At 35.9% G+C, this 22,898-nt stretch overlaps 3 protein-coding genes and 1 non-coding gene across 8 annotated transcripts; 1 reads left to right on the top strand and 3 right to left on the bottom strand.

Moving 5' to 3' along the window:
- Window positions 1-1,195: 1,195 nt before the first annotated feature.
- Window positions 1,196-6,271, bottom strand: LOC115977867 (formate--tetrahydrofolate ligase). Its single transcript, XM_031099895.1, has 5 exons — window positions 5,858-6,271; window positions 5,513-5,662; window positions 3,256-4,431; window positions 2,330-2,476; window positions 1,196-1,643 (listed from the first exon to the last, which is right to left on the bottom strand). Exons 1-5 carry the CDS (start codon window positions 6,017-6,019, stop codon window positions 1,368-1,370), a joined length of 1,911 nt encoding a protein of 636 aa, XP_030955755.1. The 5' UTR covers window positions 6,020-6,271; the 3' UTR covers window positions 1,196-1,367.
- Window positions 6,272-6,469: 198 nt separating this feature from the next.
- On the bottom strand, window positions 6,470-6,542 carry TRNAA-AGC. The gene has a single exon. It is a non-coding gene; the product is annotated as a tRNA-Ala (tRNA).
- Window positions 6,543-10,432: 3,890 nt separating this feature from the next.
- Window positions 10,433-15,292, top strand: LOC115977816 (E3 ubiquitin-protein ligase SINAT2-like). 5 transcript variants are annotated; one of them, XM_031099852.1, is made up of 6 exons: window positions 10,433-10,791; window positions 10,954-11,004; window positions 11,414-11,603; window positions 12,938-13,228; window positions 13,881-14,267; window positions 14,792-15,292. In XM_031099852.1, the coding sequence occupies exons 4-6, from the start codon at window positions 13,025-13,027 to the stop codon at window positions 15,110-15,112; spliced, it is 912 nt and encodes a 303-aa protein (XP_030955712.1). In that variant the 5' UTR covers window positions 10,433-10,791; window positions 10,954-11,004; window positions 11,414-11,603; window positions 12,938-13,024; the 3' UTR covers window positions 15,113-15,292. The 5 variants fall into 5 exon arrangements, with proteins under 5 accessions (XP_030955712.1, XP_030955730.1, XP_030955723.1 ...); XM_031099870.1 differs by lacking the exon at window positions 11,414-11,603; XM_031099863.1 differs by lacking the exon at window positions 11,414-11,603 and having other exon boundaries at window positions 12,895-13,228.
- Window positions 15,293-15,580: 288 nt separating this feature from the next.
- Window positions 15,581-17,304, bottom strand: LOC115994879 (peroxidase 15-like). Its single transcript, XM_031119193.1, has 3 exons — window positions 17,281-17,304; window positions 16,321-16,486; window positions 15,581-15,993 (listed from the first exon to the last, which is right to left on the bottom strand). The coding sequence occupies exons 1-3, from the start codon at window positions 17,302-17,304 to the stop codon at window positions 15,581-15,583; spliced, it is 603 nt and encodes a 200-aa protein (XP_030975053.1).
- Window positions 17,305-22,898: the final 5,594 nt, after the last annotated feature.

Below are 22,898 nucleotides of genomic sequence, written 5' to 3'. Positions count from 1 at the left end.
TTATATGCTTTCTTAGAGCATTTCCAATAGAAGAGCTAAAACCAAAACCATAGGTAAAGTAGAAAGTTAAGCCTTAAAAATCAAGTCCGGCAATTTCTCCAAATGAGGCAAATTGTTTTTGCCCATCTACAGTCACTCTTTTATCTCTGCAAATTATCGTTGATGAGCAAAACAATTTAAACTAATTGTAAGGACTCAATTTGTAACGATCCTAAACTGGTATTAAGTTCATACGTTAACGGCTCAAACAATAAAATTTGTAGAACGTGGGCTGAAAGGCTAGGCCTTGGTCATCGGACAGTGGTTAGTCATGGTGCTCATAGTAGTTTACATAAGGGTGAACTTAGTGTATCTAATAAGACTTTTCCCCCGGCACAGCCTGAGCGGCTCCGGTCCTTAAACCTCGTCCGAGGAGTTTCATGTTCTTATTGTTCTCCTTTTTTAGGATTAAATGTCTTGGGAGACGATATGTCCCCCCCTTTCCTAAATTGCTTCTCTTTCCTTTTATACTAGCCTTTACCCTTCCTCCAACGTCCACGTGTAGGTTTAGCGTTCTGGGGCTGATACTTGTCCCATCAGCTCATATCCAAAGTGGTTAGGGGTGATTGTAAAAGCTGAAAAGTATTGCTCTGTCAGACGCAGAGTATTTAATTGCAGTAATGACAGCATTTCCTTTGTCCTTTGTCGCCATATTGTCCAGGAGTCATTTCTCCATCAATGTGGAGGTGTTCGGCTTTTCCCTAAACTGTTCCTATACCGTACTTACCCTTTCTTTCAAGAGCGCTTTGGGATGCCGAGGACAGAATCATTCTCGGTTATATCTTTAAGCTATTTAGACTTTCATTGTATATCTTTGACAATACCTCTCCTCGGCTCAGGTCTTGAGCCCTAATGTAAAGTAGACCGGGATCACAAATTCTTTAACTCCAAACTAATATTTTAGGACCGTTTGATATGTATGTTTAAATAACAGTTTTTAATTTTTTTAAAATACATATGAATAAAAAAAATATAAAAATACATATAATATTTAAAAATAAAAAATATGTATTTAAACAAATCTACCAAACGGTCACTCAGTTTTTATAGTTCCCACAATATAAGTGTCAAACTAATATATATGCTATATCAATTTTGGCGCGCCAACCAATACAAATTAGCCTCCCTAGGCCCAAATTGCAGGCAAAGAACAAAAAGGCACAAAAAACAAGAATTTTTATTTCACACTCCAGAAGTTGAAGTTGCATTATTTAGTCGTACAGAACGTTGACAAAAAAAAAAAAAAAGGGTAAGAGAATGTAATGTCACTTTGACATTTTAAAACAAACTTTGAAAAAGGCTGCCTTATGAGACATGTTTGTTGAGCTTCAAGAGAGACCAATAACCTTTCCAGTGGCTGTGTCAAGATCAATGTCATAGAAGCAAGGCCTTGTTGGGAGCCCTGGCATTGTACTCATTGTCCCAACTAAAGGATAAATGAATCCAGCTCCAATGCTAGCTCTCACATCCCTTATTGGTAAGGTAAATCCAGTTGGGGCTCCTTTCTTAGAGGCCTCGTGCGAAAAGGAATACTGGGTTTTTGCCATGCAGATTGGCAGACCAGAAAACCCTTGCTTGCTGTACATCTCAATCTGCTTCTCAGCCTATTTAGACAAAGAGGAGATGGGTCAATAAGCGAGGTTCAAAAGGTTTGCAATAATTCAAAATATTGAAATTTGTGACTTCTATTCGTGCTCAAAAGAATGCTCATGGGGAAACCAACTATTGTGATTGCAGTACAAGATTATAAGTTCAATGTCAATAAGAATCTGTATCCTGTTCTTGTTCAAAGTGTTTACCATCATGAACACAATGTTCAGTTTTTTCAATAAAATTCTTATTACCTATTAAAAAAAAGAATTTGTATCCTGTAAAATAATAGCAAATAGTTTCCTTGGTGATTTGGCCACGAGCTGGAAAAGAGCTACACAACAACTTCTCCAAGCATATTGGTTCCTAATTAACAGTCAGACTTCATAAAAAATTCTTGTCATATTTCTTCACTTTCACCTGGTCTGAACAACGTATTTTTAGGACATTTTCAGATGCACCCAATTCTTTTTCTTTTTTTTTTTTAAACCAACAAACGACAAAGTCCCAAACTTTGGGGTCCACTATGAAACTTCAACAGACTAATCGTGCACTAAATAAATGTCAGCTTTGAGTATAATTCAATCAAAATTGATGTCAAACTTAAAATTAAAACCCTTAAAAGATGGGATTTAAAATCATTGATCATGCAATTAGAAAGTGAACTGCTAAAACAATATTATAGAGGTTAGGAGGTTACCTGCTCTGAGTATTCAACACCACTGGCACCATATGACCCTGCTATTGCCTCTATTTTCTCTTTGATACCAGTATCCAACGGATATAAAAACCTTAATGGTTGTGTGACATTCTCACAGGCTTTTTGAACTGCAATCCCAAGGTCAACCTGAAGATCATGATAATTTTATCAATTAGTGAAAAAATCCATCCCTTGCAGTTTTAGAAACATCAATTGTTATCTCCCCATGTGAAGGGAGGAGCTGAATTCAGAGTTTCACTGCCGCCAGCATTCCATCTTCTGGCATCCGCAGATTCAACAAACAACAAAAAATGAGACAACACGTAGTCCTCTGCTGGATAGTGTTTATCTCTAGTGGTCCAAGATATCTATTTCATTAAGTGATTTTCTTATTGTCAAGAAATCCAACATTATATTGGAGAAGGCATGAAGATGCAGGAGGAGCAGGAATAATTTATGATTCAATGTTACAACTTATTATTAAAGGTCTTTTCTAGGTTAGGTTAAAGAATATAAGTGCATGATACAGAGGCTGCATAAAAATAAGGCCGGATCTGATGTGAGTTTAGAGATTATCACAAGATTAAATTGGGGTTGCAATTCGGAGAAAGATAGTTTATGCTGGAATTTGTAAGCAAACCAAGCTTCTCACTTGGAATAGTCCATAGAGTGGTCACAATAATAGATCAATTAATTTTTCTCTTATATATCCTAATGCCTTTCTGCCAATGAACTTTAGCTCAAACAGCACATCCTCCCCTTGTAAGAGCAAGGTGGAGGGTGAGGTCATGCGTTCAAGACCCACAAGATGGATGAAAAATTTACCAATGAAAAAAAGCTTATTTAGTCATAATGCTTTAAAGTGTAGAGAGTGATGGCCTTTTGGATTAAATAAACTAATTAGTGAAGGGAATGAAGTGACTAACCGCTCCTTTTCCACCATGGGCATGATGAGTACAAATCACAGCATCATATGCCCCAGCAGCCAGCGCTGCATTCCTGACTGCACTGAGCTCTGCCTCAGAATCAGTAGAGAACATGTTCACAGCAACAACGACATTAACACCGTAAGCCTTTGTGTTTGAGATATGCCTGGCAAGATTCACGCAACCTGCTTCAACAAGAGCAACATTCTCGTTTAAATAGGCATGATCAAGAGGCTTCCCAGCAATAACTTCTGGCCCACCACCATGCATTTTCAAAGCCCTTATCGTTGCCACAATAACAGCACACTGAGGTGTTAAACCACTATATCGGCATTTTATGTTCATGAACTTCTCAGTTCCAATATCAGCCCCGAAACCTGCTTCTGTGACCACAAACCCTCCAGGTCCCACCAGTTTTAGTGCAATCTTATCGGCCACAATAGAAGAATTCCCATGTGCAATATTAGCAAAAGGACCAGCATGAACAAGAACTGGGGTTCCCTCAAGAGTCTGCATTAAAGTGGGGTTAATAGCATCTTTCATTAGCACAGTCAAAGCACCTCCAACTCCAAGATCATCGGCAGTTACGGGGTCACCAGCCTTGCTATTTCCAATCACCATATTCCCAAGCCTCTCTCTCATATCAGCTAGGGATGTTGTCAGGGCCAAAACTGCCATGATTTCACTAGCTACTGAAATATCAAATCCTGTTTCTCTCACCATCCCCTTCTCTTCAGGACCCTGGCCAATAGTAATCTTCCTCAAGAACCGGTCATTTACGTCCATTACTCTCCTCCATGTGAGCGAATTAGGGTCAATATCAAGCCTAGCAAATTTTTTGACTTCTTGTGGTGTAAGCTCCTCGGGCCTGGTCTTTGAGATACCAAGCTTCTTCAGACGTCTAAACATGATGTCGCTAAAGCTTCGTTTTCCTTCTTTGTTTGGTGGACATAAACGGTTTAAGAGGGCCTTGTCTGATTGGGTTGACTCATGGAAAATCCGGGTATCAATGGCAGCAGCTAGAAGATTGTTTGCAGCTGTTATTGCATGAATGTCTCCTGTTAGGTGAAGATTGAACTCATCCATTGGGATCACTTGACTGTAACCACCCCCTGCTGCACCCCCTTTGATTCCAAAAGTAGGTCCTTGTGATGGTTGACGAAGGCAGGTAACGACCTAACGTCAGAAGCACAAAGGATTGCAAGTCAGAAAATAGCCTAACCTGTTTCCAAATATAGAGTGACCATTTTGAGATGGCATGTATGAGGATTTTACATCTGATAACAGGAACCATAATTGATGCTTTCATAACTCACTCTTCTCAGACAAAGTGAAAGCTTCATAACAAAATCAGATTAGCAGATACAGACTGAGCCGGGACTTAGGAAGAGACTGTTACTCATTAATAATATACAAAACAACCATAGTTGAAGACCGAGAAACCTCAACTGCTACCAGGGCGATAGGCTAAATACAGAAACAAATTCATTAAACACTTGCATTAACAGCACAGATGTTAACAGCAGCAAATCTTCAATGTCTACCAAATCCAAATTTCCTCAGGAAATCCGTCCTATAGTTCACAACTCACCAGGCATTTCATGTGAACAGATCCTCTTTGATTTTACAGAGGTGCATGTTTACAAATCTTACTACCACTCTAGTGTTGTTAAATTGACTCATTTGTCCTTGAAAATCTCAGGCTCAGTGTTTCCATCAATCAAAAGAGAGAAAGTATAGACAATAGAGAGCAACACCATGCTTGTCAATTGATTTATAGCATAAAAATGAAGTAATCTATGGATAATTTGTAATTGTTAAATTTGTCCTTATGTGTAGGAATTAGATTTCACAACTAAATGTTGGATTACACTAATGAAAAATTTATAGCCCGTTGAACCTAGACATACCAATTATAAAAGATTCACTTCAGTGTTCAAGCCTAGCTCAACTATTTCCGCACGTGGGCTTGAATGAAATGATATTAACTTGGTCCATTTGCACCCAAACCTGCATTCCTTAACATATTTCCCAAAATATAGTAATTCATGGAACTGATATATACATTCTTGTTATCTTCAATAGCCATTGATAGCATTTTCCCAAACATTGAGTAGGCACAAGCTCAATTTGGATTTGTTGACAGTGTCATTCTGGCTAAAGCCTAATGGGGGAAAATCAATTCAAGACAGACACTCATAGAAGTCAACATGAAGTACATAGATATATAAACAAACTGTAATCTTTTCTAAATTACCTTTTTATCAAGAAAAGCTCCCAATGCTTGACAGAGCCCAACAGTAGTAGTTGACTTGCCTTCTCCAAGAGGAGTAGGAGTAATCCCTCCAACCACCACATAATACCCATCTTTAGATCCTTTAACCTCATCAAGCACAGATAACAAAACCTGCACATTCCAATGCAAAAATACCCAACAGATATCAAAAACTGGTCTATCATTAAATTTTCAATCTTGTACTTATTGAAAGAAAACAAAAGGCAAAACCCCACTTCAATTCAATGCATGCTCATCTATTTCTATGCCTAACCATCCAAAAAACAGTTAATAAAAAGTGGGGTTTGATTAGAAAAAAAACCAGACCTTGGCCTTGTATTTGCCATAAAGATCATAGTGGTTAGGACTGAGATTGAGTTCGTTGGCAATCTCAGAGATGTGGAGAGGCTGAACCGAGTTGGCTATGTCTATGTCAGCTGGGACTGGAGACACCACCTGCAATTTCCTCACTGTCTTTGAAGAACTCATTTTTCAATGAATTCAATTTCTGGGTTTCAATTATTTTGTTGGGATTTTTTTTTTTTTTTTTTTTTTTTGTACGAGTTTTTAAGATAAATGAATCTCCCTCACTCACTCTCAGCCAAAAGTCTCTGTTTTTGTTTATCAAAAAAAAAAAGTCTCTGTTTTTTACTATGAAGCTATGAACAAGACAACTCGATACAACACACGTTGATTTGTGTGTACATAAATGATATCCTGAGACTCCATCTATGACTATGGGCATGAGGAAGATGATTGGAGTTAGTGAATCTTGTGACATCTTTTGTGGGTCCCATGTGCAGGGGCCAATCGATGCGGTGGCTGTTACTGAGTTTGGCAAGCTTTGGCTGCGAGGGGAGCGGATGAGGCGAATCGAAGTGTGACACGTGGCGTTGAATTCATGGCATAAAAAATGTTGAGGGAAAAGCGGTGGGTTAATGGAGATGCGGGGTATCGATCCCCGTACCTCTCGCATGCTAAGCGAGCGCTCTACCATCTGAGCTACATCCCCTTTTGTCTCTAGTGCTTGGATAATAGTTATTTAATGTAATATTATGAGGATTTGTTTTTTTTGGTTCTTTTATATACGGAAGAGACGGTTGAAGTAAATTTAAAATTTTATGAGAGGTTGAGAAATATCATTAGCATAAATGCTTTGATACAAATAGGTTTGAGCTTCCATGATTTTGATTCAAATCTATGTATTAATAACCTAAAATTAATAACAACATTTATGGCATGTTTGGTAGACTATAATAAACACCGTAACGTAATAGTTATTCCTATAGTTTAGCAATTCTATAATTTTGTTATGTTTTTATTATAGGGAATGATCATTCCTTATGAATAATTATTCTTTAAAATGAGAAATAACTATTCATCTTTAAAAGGAATGTAATAGTTATTCCTTAGAAGATGTATTAATTTCTAAAATTAATATATTTCTAAATAAACAAACTTTCCATATGCACATAACAATTATGAAAATAAAAAATCATAAAAAATAACTAATCTTTCTTTCAAATTTTTAAAAAAATTATATATATATATATATTATTTTTTAGAAAATATAATTATATGAGTAAAATATTTCCTAAAATATATCTTAAATTTGATTTAAAATACTTTCATTCTATTATCTTCAGGGTTCTATTATTGTGCTGTTACCAAACAAATGAATAGTAATAAGTATTATATTACAACATTTTTTTTTTTTTTTTTGAGAATGTTATATTACAACATCTTGTATTTCTTGTTGTAGGGGCAAAGACCCAAAATCATACAATGGGCCTTGGGCCCCATACGGGATGATCAATCATGTCCGAGGAGAAGACGTGGGTGCCAAAAGGGCTCCCAGCCCAGTTCTCGTGGGCATGAAGACATTTAAAGGGTGGTCCGAGGAGAAATGTCTCCTCGGACGTGACGAGTATAGCTTAAACATGCACTCTGCCTACTAGAAGGACCCACCCCAACGAACATTAGTAATAAGGACGAGTCCCACAGACCCATGGCAAAGAAGGAAACGTAAGATGTCCAAGGAGAGACTGCAACTGCCACATTAAATGCGTTGCAGCTACTTTTCTGGCCGCATTAATGTGGAAAGGACCTGTGAACAGTGCTGTCTTGGCTACTACAACTCACAGAAGGATGGAGGGGGTGTCCGATGGGATAAGCACTCAAGTGAGGGTCCAAATAATCAACAAATGTAAGGTCACGATGGCTTCAAAAAGACTATATAAGAAAGGGAGTTCCCATGAGGAAGAGGAGGAAAGAGAGAGAGGTGGAGAACAGAGGAACAATACAAACAACCATAGTCTTTGAGCATAAACCAGCATACATTCATCTCATCTCCTTGGATTGAGAATCTATGGACATTAAGAGGATTTGCTTGTGTTTAACTATTGTATAGCCCAACTTTAACTATTATCCACTTCGTTAAGGCCAAGTTCTATAGCCCACTCTCTACAAATTCATTGTTTTTGGGCCCCTTGGACCAAGACCCCATACCTGTTGGGCTTGGGCTTGGGCTCTATATTGTGACCCTACACTTGTAATACCTATTCCTATTCTTATGTAATTACTGTTACAGTCTACCAAACGTATGCTTAATATTTAGTACTTTTTATGCAATTGATTAATAGAATATTTTTTTTTGGACTTTTTCTATTTTATTTAAGCCATTTTAAACTTAAAATTGAAATTCAGTTTTTTTTCCCCCTCAAATACTAATATCTCGTATATTGCAATAGTTTTTATTGTGAACCAATCAAAGTAAGAAAATTACTCTCTCTAAAAGTTATTTGTTGCAAATTTGAGAAATAATTTTTTTTTTTTTTTTTTTGGGAATTAAAAAAATTGTGTTCCAATCTTGAATAAGACTATCTCACTTCATGCTCATGAAAACACTTCAAAAATTTCATGTGCCAATAGTGTGGTAGATTAAATCTAAAACTTCCTAACCCTAAACCAATAAGGCCACCACCAGAATGCCCTCGTAACAGTAGATGCGAGAAAGATTACAGATTTTGTTTAATGTTGAAAACTTCAAAACAAGTGGACTTATTAGATTTCCATGTAACTCTTTGAAGGATTGGAATATGATAATTTTTCTTTTTCTTTTTTCCTTTTTGACTAGTACTCTCACACCTTCTTCAAAAAATTATGTAAGACTAAAATTGAGTTTTTTTTTTTTCCATTGTGTGTCAATTTTTCTTTTCTTTCTTAATAATTAATTTTTATTTCAAATACTTATTGTGACATGAATGGTCAAGCTTTTTCTCAATTTGAGAAGATTTAAAAGGCTTTCTCTCAAAAAATTTGTATTTTTATTTTTTTTAAACTATTACCTTATTAGTAAAATATGAAACTCACTATATCATATATGCATAGTTTCGATCTTAATGATACCATTGGATTATAAAACCACTAATTATTTTTAATATAGTACCTTTAGAGGGATTCTGACATTAGATGTTAGCCATGTTATGAACTTAATAGTTTAAGAGTAAATTGTAAATTACACTATTAAAGTTTGGGGGTGTTTGAATTTTACACCTTTAAGTTTCAGAATTTGGATTTTATCTCTTAAAGTTTGGGTTGTTTGGATTTTACACACTGATGTTTCAAAATTTGGATTTTACCTCTTAATGTTTGGAAGTGTTTGAATTTTATGCCCCTAAATTCTGAACCTTTAAGGTGTAAAATTCAAATATTCCCAGATTTTAGAGAGTAAAATCCAAACACTTTTAAATTTTAGAGGATAAAATCTAAATTCTAAAATATCAGGGTGTAAAATCCAAACAATTCAAATTTCTGGAGGTAAAATTGAAATTCTGAAACTTTATGGTGTAAAATCCAATCACTCTTAAACTTTAGAGTGTAATTTGAAATTTACCATTTTTTTTAAATTAAGAAAAATAATCACAACAGTTGGAATACTTAAATAATAACTGATTATATGAATCATGTTTTTTATTAATAATTATACGTGTGTACTTGGTGGATCTTGATTTTTTTTTTTTTTAGTGGGATTGGATTTACGATCTCACTTTTACAAAAAAGAGCGGGTGCCTTTTTTAAAGTACTTATTTATTTATATATTTCCCACACAAATGCAAAATCACCCCTTCGCAGCAGTCTATGTCATTCGTCCTTGGTTACCTTGGATTCTGTTTCTGTTTCTGTTTCTGTATATGTGTCACAACGTGTTGTTTCTTAATTCAATCACACAAAGCTTCCACATCTACAACTGTTTGATAGGTGGGTTAATTATATTAAAATAAGTCTAACTAAATTAACTAATCACAATTTTTTTCATAATTACTTAGATAACATGCTGTGATTAGTATACATAAAAAATGAGCAAATATAAAAGTAACATTGCACATATTAGAACTTGCTATCTCCAAAAGTTATTAAACATATTGCGAAAAAAAATTGTATACCAAACCTTTCTAATACTCAAAGAATAATGTTATTTTATAACAAATTTTAGGTGATAAAATGTTGGTGGTTATATAATTTGCACTCATCACTTATATTATTTTTTTCATTTATTAATAATAATTTACCATTTAAAATTATTGTGAAAATATTTTGAAAATGTTCGGAGTTTCTTACTTATTTTTAGTTGAATCTGATCACCTTGCTACACTTGGACTTCACCACACTTGAATGCTCTATTTTTGTTTGGGTCTGGTTTGTATTTAGTGACCAGTAACCATTGGACCCGTTAGACTGAATCCCAACTTGCTCTACTCTTTTTGTTTTCCCAAAGTGCTAACTTTTAACGGCTTGCTTGTCCCAACACAAAAGTAGAAAATTGAAAAAAATATTCAAACGTTGCGTGCGGGAAATGTCACCTTGTTTGCCAATGTCAAAGAAAGCAAGAAACCTCTAAAAAAGCTAACACTGATAAATAAGAGTCACTGTTTCAGAAGACAACACAGCACCATTAATGTACACAACAAAAACAACAAAGACAATTATTACTACACTAAAATATTGCCAGAATTGCATGGTGTGAGTGTAGGCACATATATTATATCTCACGCAGGCTCATCACTCGTATATTTATATTTGCTGTACAAATCAGTAGGTGACCAGTGTGCATTAAGGGAGACAAATCCAAATCTTTTTCTTTGACTCTGGCTTCAGTGTTTTAGGCCACAAATCAGGCTAAGACACGCAATCTCCGGAGCCAGATTTCAACGACACTGCTCCAACTCACTAGTCACAAGTCACAAGTTGTAATATTTTTGGTGAGGGTCCAAAATATGATACAATTATTGGATGCTCAAGTGGATTGAACAATGAATATTCATTCATGCATTTTGGGCTAAAAATCTCGTATGGGTATTGCAGTTCTGGGCTATTTTGTACTGTTTGTTTAATTCTTTGTGCATTTCCTGCTGGCTGATCAGGTGCTTGGGCTATAATTCTCATCTGGGCTCATCTGGGTATTGCAATTCTTGGTTAGTTTTTGTTCTATCTGTTCTTTATTTTCTGTCTGTGATTTTGATTAAAAGGACATGGACTTCAATTTTTCATCTGGATGTTGATGTTTTTGGTTGGTCTATTGCTATATATTCTTTCTTTTTTGTTTAGTTTATTGAAAGTGTCGTATATGGTGGAGAGTTGCACTAGTTCATGTAAATTTTGCATTTTTTGGGGGGGGATTTGAAAGTGACGGTTCTGTTTGCTTATGAATTAAATTGACATATTTTTCGGTTCATGCATGTGGAAAATGACAAAAGAAACAGATTAGATGGGGATTCTTATGTGCAAATGGTAGATTTGAAATTTATTTTGCCCTTTTGGTTGTATTTAATTAATCATCCCCTTCTTTCCCTTCCCTATTCTAACTCCCCCTTTTCCTGACAGATTAAAATTTATCTCCATTAGTCTGCATATTCTTAATCTGTGGTTCTTAAAAGAAGGCTATTTCCCATGTGAAATTGTGATAGTTTTGAAGACTTGATGGTTTTAGCAGTAAGGAGAAGGCTACGTTTGTTATATGTTGTGTGGTGCAAGTATTCTGTTTCTCTTCTATCAAGTAACGTAACACCTTGAGGTAAACAATCTAGATTGTTAAAATTTGGCCTTTGATTGTAGTTTCATTTATCTTCTTCCATATTCTGTGAACCATCAGCAGCATTTTGGCTGTGAAATCTTAGGACTTTTTTCCACAAACTTTCTCCAGCTCCTAAGAGTATAAAAGGGGATCGTAATCCTACTTTTGAGCCTATTTATTGGTTATTTCAACTGAAGTAGGTGCTGCCTGTACCACTTTTGAAGCCTACCCCTTCGTTTAATTACAAGCTCAAATTATCTTTTGACAATTAACTCTACCTGCTATAATAATTTTGTTAGGATTACATGTGAACAGGAAATTCCATTGTTGAAGCAACCTCTAATAAGATGCTTGCTTGCAGCTTCCTCCTAGGAAAAATACAGAGCATTTCCCCAACTATTTATTTTTCATCTTCCCAGGCTTCCTTAGAGAACCTAAGATATATAGTTTAGTGACAGTTGTATTAAGTCCTGACGTGTTCAACTATATGAAACTCTTCTATATTTTCTTCTTGTTTATTGCAAGTTGTGCTTTCCATTTGCAGTTGCATGGACCTTCATTAGGTACTGGTATATACAGATTTGATAAAAAGTAAGGTTTCAATTGGGTATACAACATTCGATCAAAAAAACAAATTGGGTATACAACAAATTAGATCTGTGAGCTGGTTTCTAATATTCTTTTTACTGATGTTGGGACTTGGGAGCAGAAGAATCTGGCACATTTCTTGTTTGTCATATTAAGCATTATTTTAAAGTAATTCTTTTCAAAGAGAGGGGGTGGGGGGGGGGGGGGGGGGGTGAACACCAGGATATGAATGTTGCATGTTGCATCCTTCCGCTGATTAGACATAGCCAATCAAACATAGTAATTGACCTGGTTGTAATCATAATTTTTTGGGCAAGTACATAGTTTAATTACTTGTAAGTTGTAATAGTTATATGGCCATCTCCATAGAGAAGAAACAAATTTGTAAAGAAAACAAGAGTAATTGTTTTATAACACAGCATATCTTTATCACTTCCATATATGATTGATGCTTTCATTATGAATTGTCTGTGTGAAAAGTACCTTCTTTTCTTTACTAGTTGTTGTTAGTCTCTATTTAGTATTTAGTTCCTTCAGGAAATCTCTGCAAAATTTTAGTCAACTTTTCTAAGAAGGGTTTCTATACGCTTCAATTTAAAATTCCTTTCTTAAAACTTTAGACCAGTTTCTAATATTGCTGCCTTTTGTTAATAGACATCAAGCTTTCATGTAACTACCTAAAACAATTTTCTGTAACATATAGCCCACAGCAGTAACTGAGCTTCTAATGTGGTTTGAATGACAAGGTGAATCCATCCAAAAATAACAAAAAGTGACACAAGAGAGTAGATTTTTGAGGAGAACATATCAGCATTCACAATTGACAGGAAAACATGTTCTGCAAGGAAGTGACTGAGTCTTGCACTACATCTATGGATTCGGATCTGGCAACTTCTAGTGCTGAGTTAGGAAGTTCAAATTATAGAAAAGCTGACCCTGGTTTAAGTGGAAATCCTGGAAGGCCCTCAAATAATGACGTGCATGACTTACTTGAGTGTCCTGTTTGCATGAATCTGATGTACCCTCCAATATACCAGGTATGTTCTATAGATTCTGGACTTACATGAGAAATGTTTTTTTTGGGGGGGGGGGGGGGGGGGATTTCATTTCTTTATAAATATTCCTTTTTCTAATGAGAATATAGTTGGGCATGATTGCTTATTGGCAGAGTTACAAAGTTACATGCTTTCATACAAAACGACTTTACTGTAGTTTATGAAGCATTCATTGTTAAGAACAACAAGAAATTGTGATACGAAATGGCAAAGAAGTTATCCTAAATCAGTTTAGAAAAATTCAAGAATGTTATTAAGTTTTCAGTCAAGAAGTGAAGTCCTTGTGAGTAAGGGTGACATGTTAATTGAGTTGACTAATCTTATATTGGCCAAAACTGTGGACAAAGCTGTTGTCTGGAATGTTGGCTTTTTTCAGAAATCTTTCTACATCTCATTTTGACCACTGTTTTAAATTGCATATAAAGTGACCTCGCTATGATTATTTCAAATGCTTCATCTATCATGGATCCTTCTTTTCTATTTTATTTTGCAATTCAACAGTCATAAAACTGCTTGATAGTTTTAAGCATTTAAAATATTCTATTTTGCATCGCATTACTTCAGACATTTAGTAAAATATTTGTAAAGACGTGGAACATTAAATCATAATAACTTATTTTATTTGGTGTCATAGTGTCCAAGTGGCCACACTCTATGTTCAAACTGCAAGGTTAGAGTACACAACTGTTGCCCTGCGTGCCGACATGAGCTTGGAAATATAAGGTGCCTGGCTTTAGAGAAAGTAGCAGAGTCCTTAGAGCTCCCTTGCAGGTACCAAATATTGGGTTGTCATGATATATTCCCATACTACAGCAAGCTCAAACATGAGAAAAACTGTAAATATCGTCCATACAACTGCCCTTATGCTGGAGCTGATTGTTCTGTGACTGGTGATATCCCATTCCTTGTCATGCATCTCAAGAATGATCACAAGGTTGACATGCATGATGGGTGTAGTTTCAGCCACAGATATGTGAAATCCAATCCCCAAGAAGTTGGGAATGCTACGTGGATGTTAACTGTAAGAGCTCTTCTCTCTCTCAACACCCACACCCACACCCCCCCCCCCCCCTCCCCAAAACAACATACACACACATCAAGGAAATTGCACTAGTGTGTTATATGAGGTAAAGGCAGGGGAAAATTCTTTTCCACATTATGAAGAAAAGTCAATTTGGTTGCTTCAACATGGAATACAAGAAAATAAATATGGACCTCACAATTGTCCTTGATGGGATATGATGAATGCCAGCTGGATTTCCTGTAGAATTATGCATTTACTTTTCTGATTCAATCTGTCAAAAAAAAAAAAAAAAACGTTCTTTCTGCCTTTTATTTGGCTTGTGAAAAGAATGGGTGGAACTGGGCTTAAGCATATGAAAAGCTGAAAAAGGAAGCTATATTTGTGCATTATCTTATCCCTTATCCCATTATCACCAATATCCTAATGGTGATGTAATGCAACTTTGTTCTCTTGCATTCAATTCTATTTGATTTGCATCAACCATCTAAAAAACCATCTTGTAATTCTTTCATCTGGTGCAGGTCTTCAACTGTTTTGGCCGTCAGTTCTGCTTGCACTTTGAGGCTTTCCTTCTAGGACTGGCACCCGTTTACATGGCCTTCCTGCGGTTCATGGGTGATGAAGATGAGGCAAAGGAATTTAGCTACAGTCTGGAAGTTGGCAGAAATGGCAGGAAACTTACATGGCAAGGTATACCAAGGAGTATCCGTGATAGCCATAAGAAAGTACGGGATAGTCAAGATGGATTAATCATTCAGAGAAACTTGGCACTCTTATTTTCTGGAGGTGATAAGCAGGAGTTGAAGCTGAAAATATCTGGTCGTATATGGAAGGAGCAATAAGATATTATAGAAACTGCTTTGGAAATGCTGTAGTGGGAAAATTGGAAGGTGCCAAATTTTTTTTTTCACCCTGTAAATAGATAGATGTTGTATTTCTTATTGATTGAGATCACTTTTCATTTGTGTATCAATCTAGGAGGGCATCTTTCCTTTTTTATTTCAATGTTTTGGTCTTTCAAATTTACTTGGCATGCATAATTAAAACCTACTCACAATGTTATTGCAGTGTGAGGAATTAAGTAATAAGGATAAATATGCTCTATAAGCTTTTCTTTTCACTTTATTAAACACACAATTGAATTTAAAGAAACATGTCTAAGATGTATAACCAGAAACCAAAAACAAAAAGAAGAAAAGAACAAGAAATGTTCAAGCAGGGATTTGAAATTGGTATATTGGTTCATTTTTTTCCCCTGGTTTCTAACATTTTGTTAGATACATCCTTTAACATTGTTAGTGTTATATATTTCAGTTGACCCTCTTACAATCAAGCCTTATCTCTCCATTATTTCCTGTCAAAGGGCTTATATTTCCCATATTAATCATTGACTTAGCAAAATTGTCAAAGAATTCACTCTGACTATTAGCAAAACGGTTTACGATGTCAACTGTGTCAGCCCCAGTAGTTGAGAACAACTCCTGATCAGTTTGGAGAAGGCCTTGGTTGTTTTGAAGGTTTGTGAAGTAGTTATTATCAAAGCCATTAGGAGTAGAGGGATCAAGATTGGTTATGGCATTGCCATTCCCACCTTCCGGACATGTTTGGCGAAGTGTTCCCAAGTATGTTGTGTCTAGGCTAGGGTCTGGGTTTCCGGTGTTGCTGAAGTTGTAAAGCCTTTGACTGAAAACCCTACATTGTGCCCGCCCAAATGTATGTGCACCTGAAAAACAACCATGTCCATCAAGATTCAAAATGTTAGTCTTATGCATATAGTGAAAGGTAATGCTAACCACATGTGACATCTAAGTAACAATTAGAACTCCTGATAATAACTTTATAAAATTCACATTGAACTAGTATAAGTATGTCATGGGATGCCTCTATAAAGCAAATCCACACAATTTTGGACATGGTAGTGACATGACCTTTCCCTGTAGGCAATGCTGAATGAGTGTGAAATTTGATAACGGGAAAAAAATATATATATATATATATAAAGCTTCAATAATTTCACAATTTGGTAATTTTTGTGATTATTTTTGCTTACCAGATAAAGCAACTAGATCAGTGGAATCAAGTCCCACAGCAGTAAACTTGGCTGTGACGTTGCTAAGGCTTTCAAAAGGACTTGGAATGGAAGTATTAGCACCTGCTTGGTTGGCTGCCTTGCTATCTCTTCTTCCCAATTGAACTTCCCATGTTGGGCCTCCAGCCTGCAACAGTCAATTTATTGTTCATTGATGTTGGGGCAAAGAAATCCCTATCTACTTTATATTACCATGCATTTTTATTCACTTGCATACTATTTAATTAAGTTGAGGATTCCTTCTCCAAAAAAAAGAGTTGAGGATTTAAATATATTTAGCAATATAGAATCAAGTTATATTTGATAATAGTGTGTACCTATATGAGTCAATTATTCAAACCCTCAAATCATAATTTGTGTTGCAAAAGCGTCAATATTTTTTTTCGAAGCTCAAATATGAGTTCCATAAATAACCTTATGGTTCATAATTTCGGTACCACCCGCCAAGCTTGAAAAATAAAACGTTAGGTTAAAATGGGTTCTTCGTCCTTAAAGTTTGAGGTCATTCTGATTTCTTGATTTTTAAAACTTGCAATTGACACCATCGACTTTCAAAATTTTCAATTTACCTAATTTACTTAGGTCTTGCTATTATAAAAGTCGAAGGTGTAAATTGTATCTATAAATAGTTGAATGACTGATTTTAAAGTGATGCCAAACATTTAAAGGTGTAAGATGTATTCTAACCAATAAGTTATCAATAGCTGAGATTTCATTATAAAAGTACTTCAAATGTATATGCAGCTAGCACTTGTAAGTTGTAATGCATATCCCTTATATGTTAATGATTCATTTGCTTGGCAAAGATGACCATGAGGCTTAGAGGGGAAAAAAACGTTTGAGGTATTAGACATAATAGGTATGAAAGACAAAGTTTGACTCCAAAACTGGTTTGTAGTTATTTTTCCAACTCATAATTACTTGACGATTTATAAGATCATTCATGTGTATTATTTTAAAAAGTCACATAACTAAAACTACATATGAATGGTTTTTTCAATTATCACAACATAAGTTAAAACAAAAAAGTTCCTAACTATTTTAGAGCCAAACTTTTTTCTGATGTGCAATATAATCAAGGTAGTCTTGAGCTTGTTACAAGAAATTATAGATTATAATTAATGTTCGAAAATTGAGAGAAAGCGTATTGTATTTTTACTATTGTAGTATATGTAAATAGTTGTATAGGGTCTATATATAGGCCCTTCATATAGGTTTTTTTTTTTGTTTTTGTTTTAAAAGAATCCAGACCTTCATATAGTTATTAGGTGATAAAGAAGTACAAGTACAATATATACAATACAAGTGTTAATACAACAAACTATTGGGTCCAAGCTAGCGGACTGGAAGCAAAACTCTCTACCATAATCCTATGTTATTAGAAAAAATCAAAACCTTAAAATTACAAATTTATAATCAATAATAATATTTATAATAGTATGACAAATTTATGAAAACCCACATTTTTTTCAAATCGTTATTCTAATATATATTTTTTAAGTTGACTTTAAATTCTGTAATATTCCTTTATAAAACCTTATATATTTACACACTTCATTAAAATTTTGTCATATAATATATATATTTTAAGTTAAAAAATATATATAGTTCCATGTACACAAAGTACAAACACAATCATAATAAATAATGGAGAAAAAAAATCCTATTAATAACTACTATAAATTTATAATTATCAAGTTTCATGTTAATTTATTAAAAAAATAATATAATTTGTTAAATTTTCCTATGTATTGTATGGATTTTTGACTAGTATTTCCAAAATTTCAAGGACAGGCGTTGAACTTTCACCTGGTCGAAGCAGCAGAATTATTAAATTATTTGTCTCCCTTGTATAGACCTGATTTATATAATTACATTTGGAATTTTGAATCACACATATATTATTTTTGAGAGGTTCAAACAAAAACATCAATTCGTAGTAACAACATCAATTTTTTTTTTTAATAAAAAAAGAAGAAGAAAAAAAGGTTCTTGGTATACAATTGACGGCTGATGAACTTTTTATTTGAAGTTTCAACAAGCCTCAAGTTGTAGGGAATCAAATGATTTCACACTATGAATGTTCACTCGCAGATGTAAGGAACATGTGATTGTACGTGTTCCAAATACGGAAGATTATGGGGAATCATTAATGCTTTTGTACCGACTCCTGTTGGCTATATTGAAGTCCTTTTCTACGACAATTATGCAGTTCTACTTTGATTTTTTCTAGAAACAAATTAATTAGTGTTTGCTTTGATTTTTATAGATCGTTCACATTTTTTTATCTTTTCAAGATTAATGATGGTCCAAATTCCTGTTAATATACATAATTCCAGTAGCATTAGCATCAGTATGTATAAAATTTTCTATCTATTTTAGTATAAGATTTTTTTATTTTATTTTAATTTTACACGGTCACTAATACAAAACACAACTATCTTTTATAAACCCATTTTTATTTAAATAATCGTTTTTATTCATTTATTATTATTATTTTTACCTTTACTTTTTTTTTTTTTTGGTGAAAAAAGCTTCATTACAAACTAAGCAGCAACAATACAATCAGAACAGACCCTATTACAAAACAACCCATTAAGGTCATCCTCAAAAACATCTATTAGGTCCACAGGCGGACTATCAAAGGTAGATAAATCAACATCAAGACAAAAGCTCAATCTAGCAAGACTATCCGCACACCTATTCGCCTGACGGAAGCAATGCTTAATACAAAACTGCGGAAAGCGAGAAATCAATAGCTTGCAATCATCCAACAAAGGCGATATGACATTATTCACATAAGAAGGATTTCCTAAGGCATCCACAATAGACTTGGCATCAAGTTCAGCTTCAAGAGCATTAATGTTAAGGTTGCTGCATAAAAGAAGACCCTCCCTTAAACCCCATAGTTTAGCGGCAAAACTGTTGGTCATGCCAATACTCCTACTAAAACCCATAACCCACCTACCTGCATCATCTCTAATCACCCCTCCATAACCCGCCAAACCTGTGTTACCACAATAAGAGCCATCTGTGTTGAGCTTCCTCCATCCTTGAATCGGCTTCTCCCATCTAATCCTCCTTAAAACTTTCCGGATCAGCAGCCTTGGAGAAGAAAGGCAATGAAAAAATTCCACCGCTTGGTTTACAATCACTAAATCAAGCTTCGGGTCCTACTTTTGCCATTGAAGACCGCATTGTTTCTACTCTTCCAGACATTCCACATAGCAAAAGGAAAAACAACATTCCAAGGAGGTTGAGTAGTACCTAAACTGTGCTTAAATTTACTATTTAACATCAGCCAATCTTGAAGGTTGCTACTCCAAAAGGCTTGATTAGAGGGTAAAACCCCCAGCTGATTCCACAGGCCTCTTAAAAGAGGGCAATCTCTCAGGACATGTAAAATGCTTTCAGCTCCTTCCTGGCATAAAGGGCAAGTAGTATCATGACTAACACCCCTCCTCTCATGGCAAATCTTAACTCCAATGCTGTTATGGGCGCACTTCCAAAGAAAAGTTCTAATCCTTGGAAGAGTATTCACTTTCCAAATCCAACGAGCTGGGAAAGGATCTATCCCTTCATCCCCCATGGCAATCCTATAAGCACTCTTCAAGTCAAAAGTGCCTTTAGGAGACCCCGATCAAGCCAACTTATCAACACCTCTACTCAACAAAGTCACTGGGGTTGCTTGAATCAACCTTCTAACCTCAACAAGAAGTTCAAAGGGAATCTTCCCCCAATCCCAAATGGTGTCTATCATAAAGTCTTTAACTTTTAGCTGGCTAGCCTCCCTCGTGATAGGACCCTGAATCAAACTTTTAAGAGAACCTCCATTAGTCCAATTGCTTTGCCACACATTAAGCCCACTATCCCTACCAACCATCCACCTGCTACCCTTATTGAAAGTGTCCATACCTTTTTTCATCGCAGCCCAAATATGAGAACAAGGAAGCCTATTAGCATTGGTAGCAACTCTTCTTCTCGAATTACAATATTTCAGATTCAAAACTCTAGCCTAAGGGGCCTCCTTTTCAGTATGGAGCCTCCAATTAAGCTTAGAAAGGAGAGCTATATTCTTCCCCTTTGCAGATTGCAACCCAAGCCCTCCTTCCTCCTTAGACTTTATCACCTTATCCCAACCAACCCAATGAATCTTCTTGGCAGCCTCAGAAGAACCCCACAGGAAATTTCGATTCAATCTATCTAACCCATTCAAAATTCTACCAAGAAAAAGGTTACATTGCATAACATACGAAGGAACAGCAGCTAAAAAGGCTTGAATGAGAACATTCCGCCCCGCCAAAGAGAGCATGTTAGCCTTCCAACCCGAAAGCTTTTGTTTAACTCTATCAAGGATGAAATTGTACTCCTGAGAAGAAGAGCCAGGATGCTTAAATGGGAAGCCAAGATACTTCCCCAAGAAAGGAGTGGGAGTAAACCCAAGAATGTCACAAAGAGATTCCCTTGTGTCACGATCCACATTTGGAGAGAAATACACCCTCGACTTAGCTTCACTCACTGATTGCCCAGATAACTCACAAAAATCATCAAGAACATCTCTAATGGCGGCGCAATTAACCCAATCTGCCTTAGCAAAAAGGATGAGGTCATTCGCAAATAAGAGATGAGAGAATTCAGGACCATTTTGAGGGGTTTTAACTAGCTACCATGTCTTCATATTGCACTTCTCTTCTATTAACTGACTAAGAAAATCCATGCAAATGATGAAAAGATACGGGGAGAGCGGGTCACCCTGCCTTATCCCTCTAGAAGGAAGAATCGGCTCCAAAACTTCCCCATTAAACAATATGGAAGTGGAGACCGTTGACACACAACTCATTATAAAATTTATGAGCTGTGTGGGAAGGTTAATCTTAGTAAGCATGTTCCAAATAAATCCCCACTCAAGCTTGTCATAAGCCTTCTCCAAATCTATCTTTAAGGCCATGTACCCCGTCTTCCCTTTCTTTTTCCCAAGGGAATGAATTATCTCTTGGGCAATGATGACATTGTCAATACCCTTTCTACCCGGGACAAAAGCCGTTTGTAAGGGAGAAATAAGCTTATCCAAAAAAGGTCTCAGCCTTGCCACAATAATCTTGGTCACCACTTTATACACCGTATTACACAGACTAATAGTTCTGTAATTACCTAAAGTCTCAGGACCTTGGATTTTAGGAATCAAAGCAATAAGAGTCTTATTCAAATGCTTAGGCACTTTCCCATTCCTAAAAATTTGCTTAACTTCCTCAATCATAGAGTCCCCCACTACCGGCCAAAATTTTTGGAAGAAGCTCGCATGAATTCCATCATGACCTGGGGCTTTAAATGGTTTTAAGGACCACAAGGTAGCCTTGATTTCTGTTTCAGTAACCTCTCCACCGATGCTTTCCCTCTCCCCATCCGAAAGGCTGGCCTGGCACTGGACAAAACTAGGCTCATCCCTTGAAACAGCCTCATGAGATGTTGCGTATATCCCATTAAAACCGCTTCTAATAAACTCTTTGATATCATTCTCCTCATGGATCCACTCCCCTACTGAATGTTTAATAGCCATGATTTGATTTGAAACATGGAAGAAAGTTGTATTACGATCCCCTTGAACCAACCAATTAACCCGAGACTTCAGAGCCCATAACTCCTCTTCTTGATTGAGAACAAGATCAAGATCCCTAAGGAGATCCACTTCCAACTTTAGAAGAAAAATAAAAGGTTTAACAGCAATAGCCTTCTGAAACCATTGATCCTAGCCATCAGAATTTTCTTCCTTGTAAAAATATTCCCAAATTGATTTTTATTCCAATCCACAACATTTCTAGTGAAGCTATCAACGGCCTCAACAAGATTATTTGCACCTCCCCAAGCTTGAGAAACAATATCAGGGAAGGTAGGGCAAGCAGCCAGCACGTTTGGAATCTAAACAGCCTCTTCTTCCCCCTGCTTACACCTGGTTGCATCTTTAACAGAACAGGGCAGTGATCAGAGTGGTACCTAGGAAGATGTGTGACTTTAGCATCCGGGTAGAGCAAACACCACTGAGGGTTCACAAAGAATCTGTCTATTCTCTCCTGAATTAAAGCTTGAATTTCCCTTCTATTAGTCCAAGTGTAACGAGGTCTCGCAAAGCTGATGTCTATCATATTACATTTATCTAAACACTCCTTAAACAAAAGAGAGCTGTTCATACTAACCGCTCTACCACCAAATTTATCATCATTAACCAAAGGTTCATTAAAGTCCCCTACTAAAACCCAAGGCATATTGTGAAGGTCTATTACTTTCATAAGGTTATTCCACAAAATGTGTCTTTCAGCACATCTAGGACTAGCATACACAGCAGATAAAAGCCAACTAACATTTGAAATACGTACCTTAACCGTAAAGTGAATTTCTTGTTTAGTACTAGCCAAATGAGCAACTTCAACTCTTTCAGAATTCCACAGCACCCATATTCCACCAGCAAACCTAACTGCATCAGAGCGAATAGCTCCATCAAAAGGGAGTCTCTTAGTGATTTCCCTTGCTCTGTTAACCCCAAC

This window comes from Quercus lobata, chromosome 1 (genome assembly GCF_001633185.2).
Source record: "Quercus lobata isolate SW786 chromosome 1, ValleyOak3.0 Primary Assembly, whole genome shotgun sequence".
Lineage (NCBI taxonomy): Eukaryota > Viridiplantae > Streptophyta > Magnoliopsida > Fagales > Fagaceae > Quercus > Quercus lobata.
Note: the sequence above shows the minus strand (reverse complement) of the source record. Positions and strands in the feature narration are given on the sequence as shown.

Bases quoted from the DNA above. Each gene is read 5' to 3' on its own strand.
- LOC115994879 (XM_031119193.1), bottom strand. From the start codon at position 17,304: ATGAATGATCTTATAAATCGTCAA. The intron at 16,487-17,280 runs GTAATTATGAGT...TGACTGTTGCAG, and splicing joins ATGATCTTATAAATCGTCAA to GCTGGAGGCCCAACATGGGA. The intron at 15,994-16,320 runs GTAAGCAAAAAT...GTTGTTTTTCAG, and splicing joins TGATCTAGTTGCTTTATCTG to GTGCACATACATTTGGGCGG.
- LOC115977867 (XM_031099895.1), bottom strand. From the start codon at position 6,019: ATGAGTTCTTCAAAGACAGTGAGGAAATTGCAGGTGGTGTCTCCAGTC. The intron at 4,432-5,512 runs GTAATTTAGAAA...TTCTGACGTTAG, and splicing joins GAGCTTTTCTTGATAAAAAG to GTCGTTACCTGCCTTCGTCA. The intron at 2,477-3,255 runs GTTAGTCACTTC...CATGATCTTCAG, and splicing joins CCCATGGTGGAAAAGGAGCG to GTTGACCTTGGGATTGCAGT.
- LOC115977816 (XM_031099870.1), top strand. From the start codon at position 13,025: ATGTTCTGCAAGGAAGTGACTGAGTCTTGCACTACATCTATGGATTCG. The intron at 13,229-13,880 runs GTATGTTCTATA...TTGGTGTCATAG, and splicing joins TGTACCCTCCAATATACCAG to TGTCCAAGTGGCCACACTCT. The intron at 14,268-14,791 runs GTAAGAGCTCTT...CATCTGGTGCAG, and splicing joins ATGCTACGTGGATGTTAACT to GTCTTCAACTGTTTTGGCCG.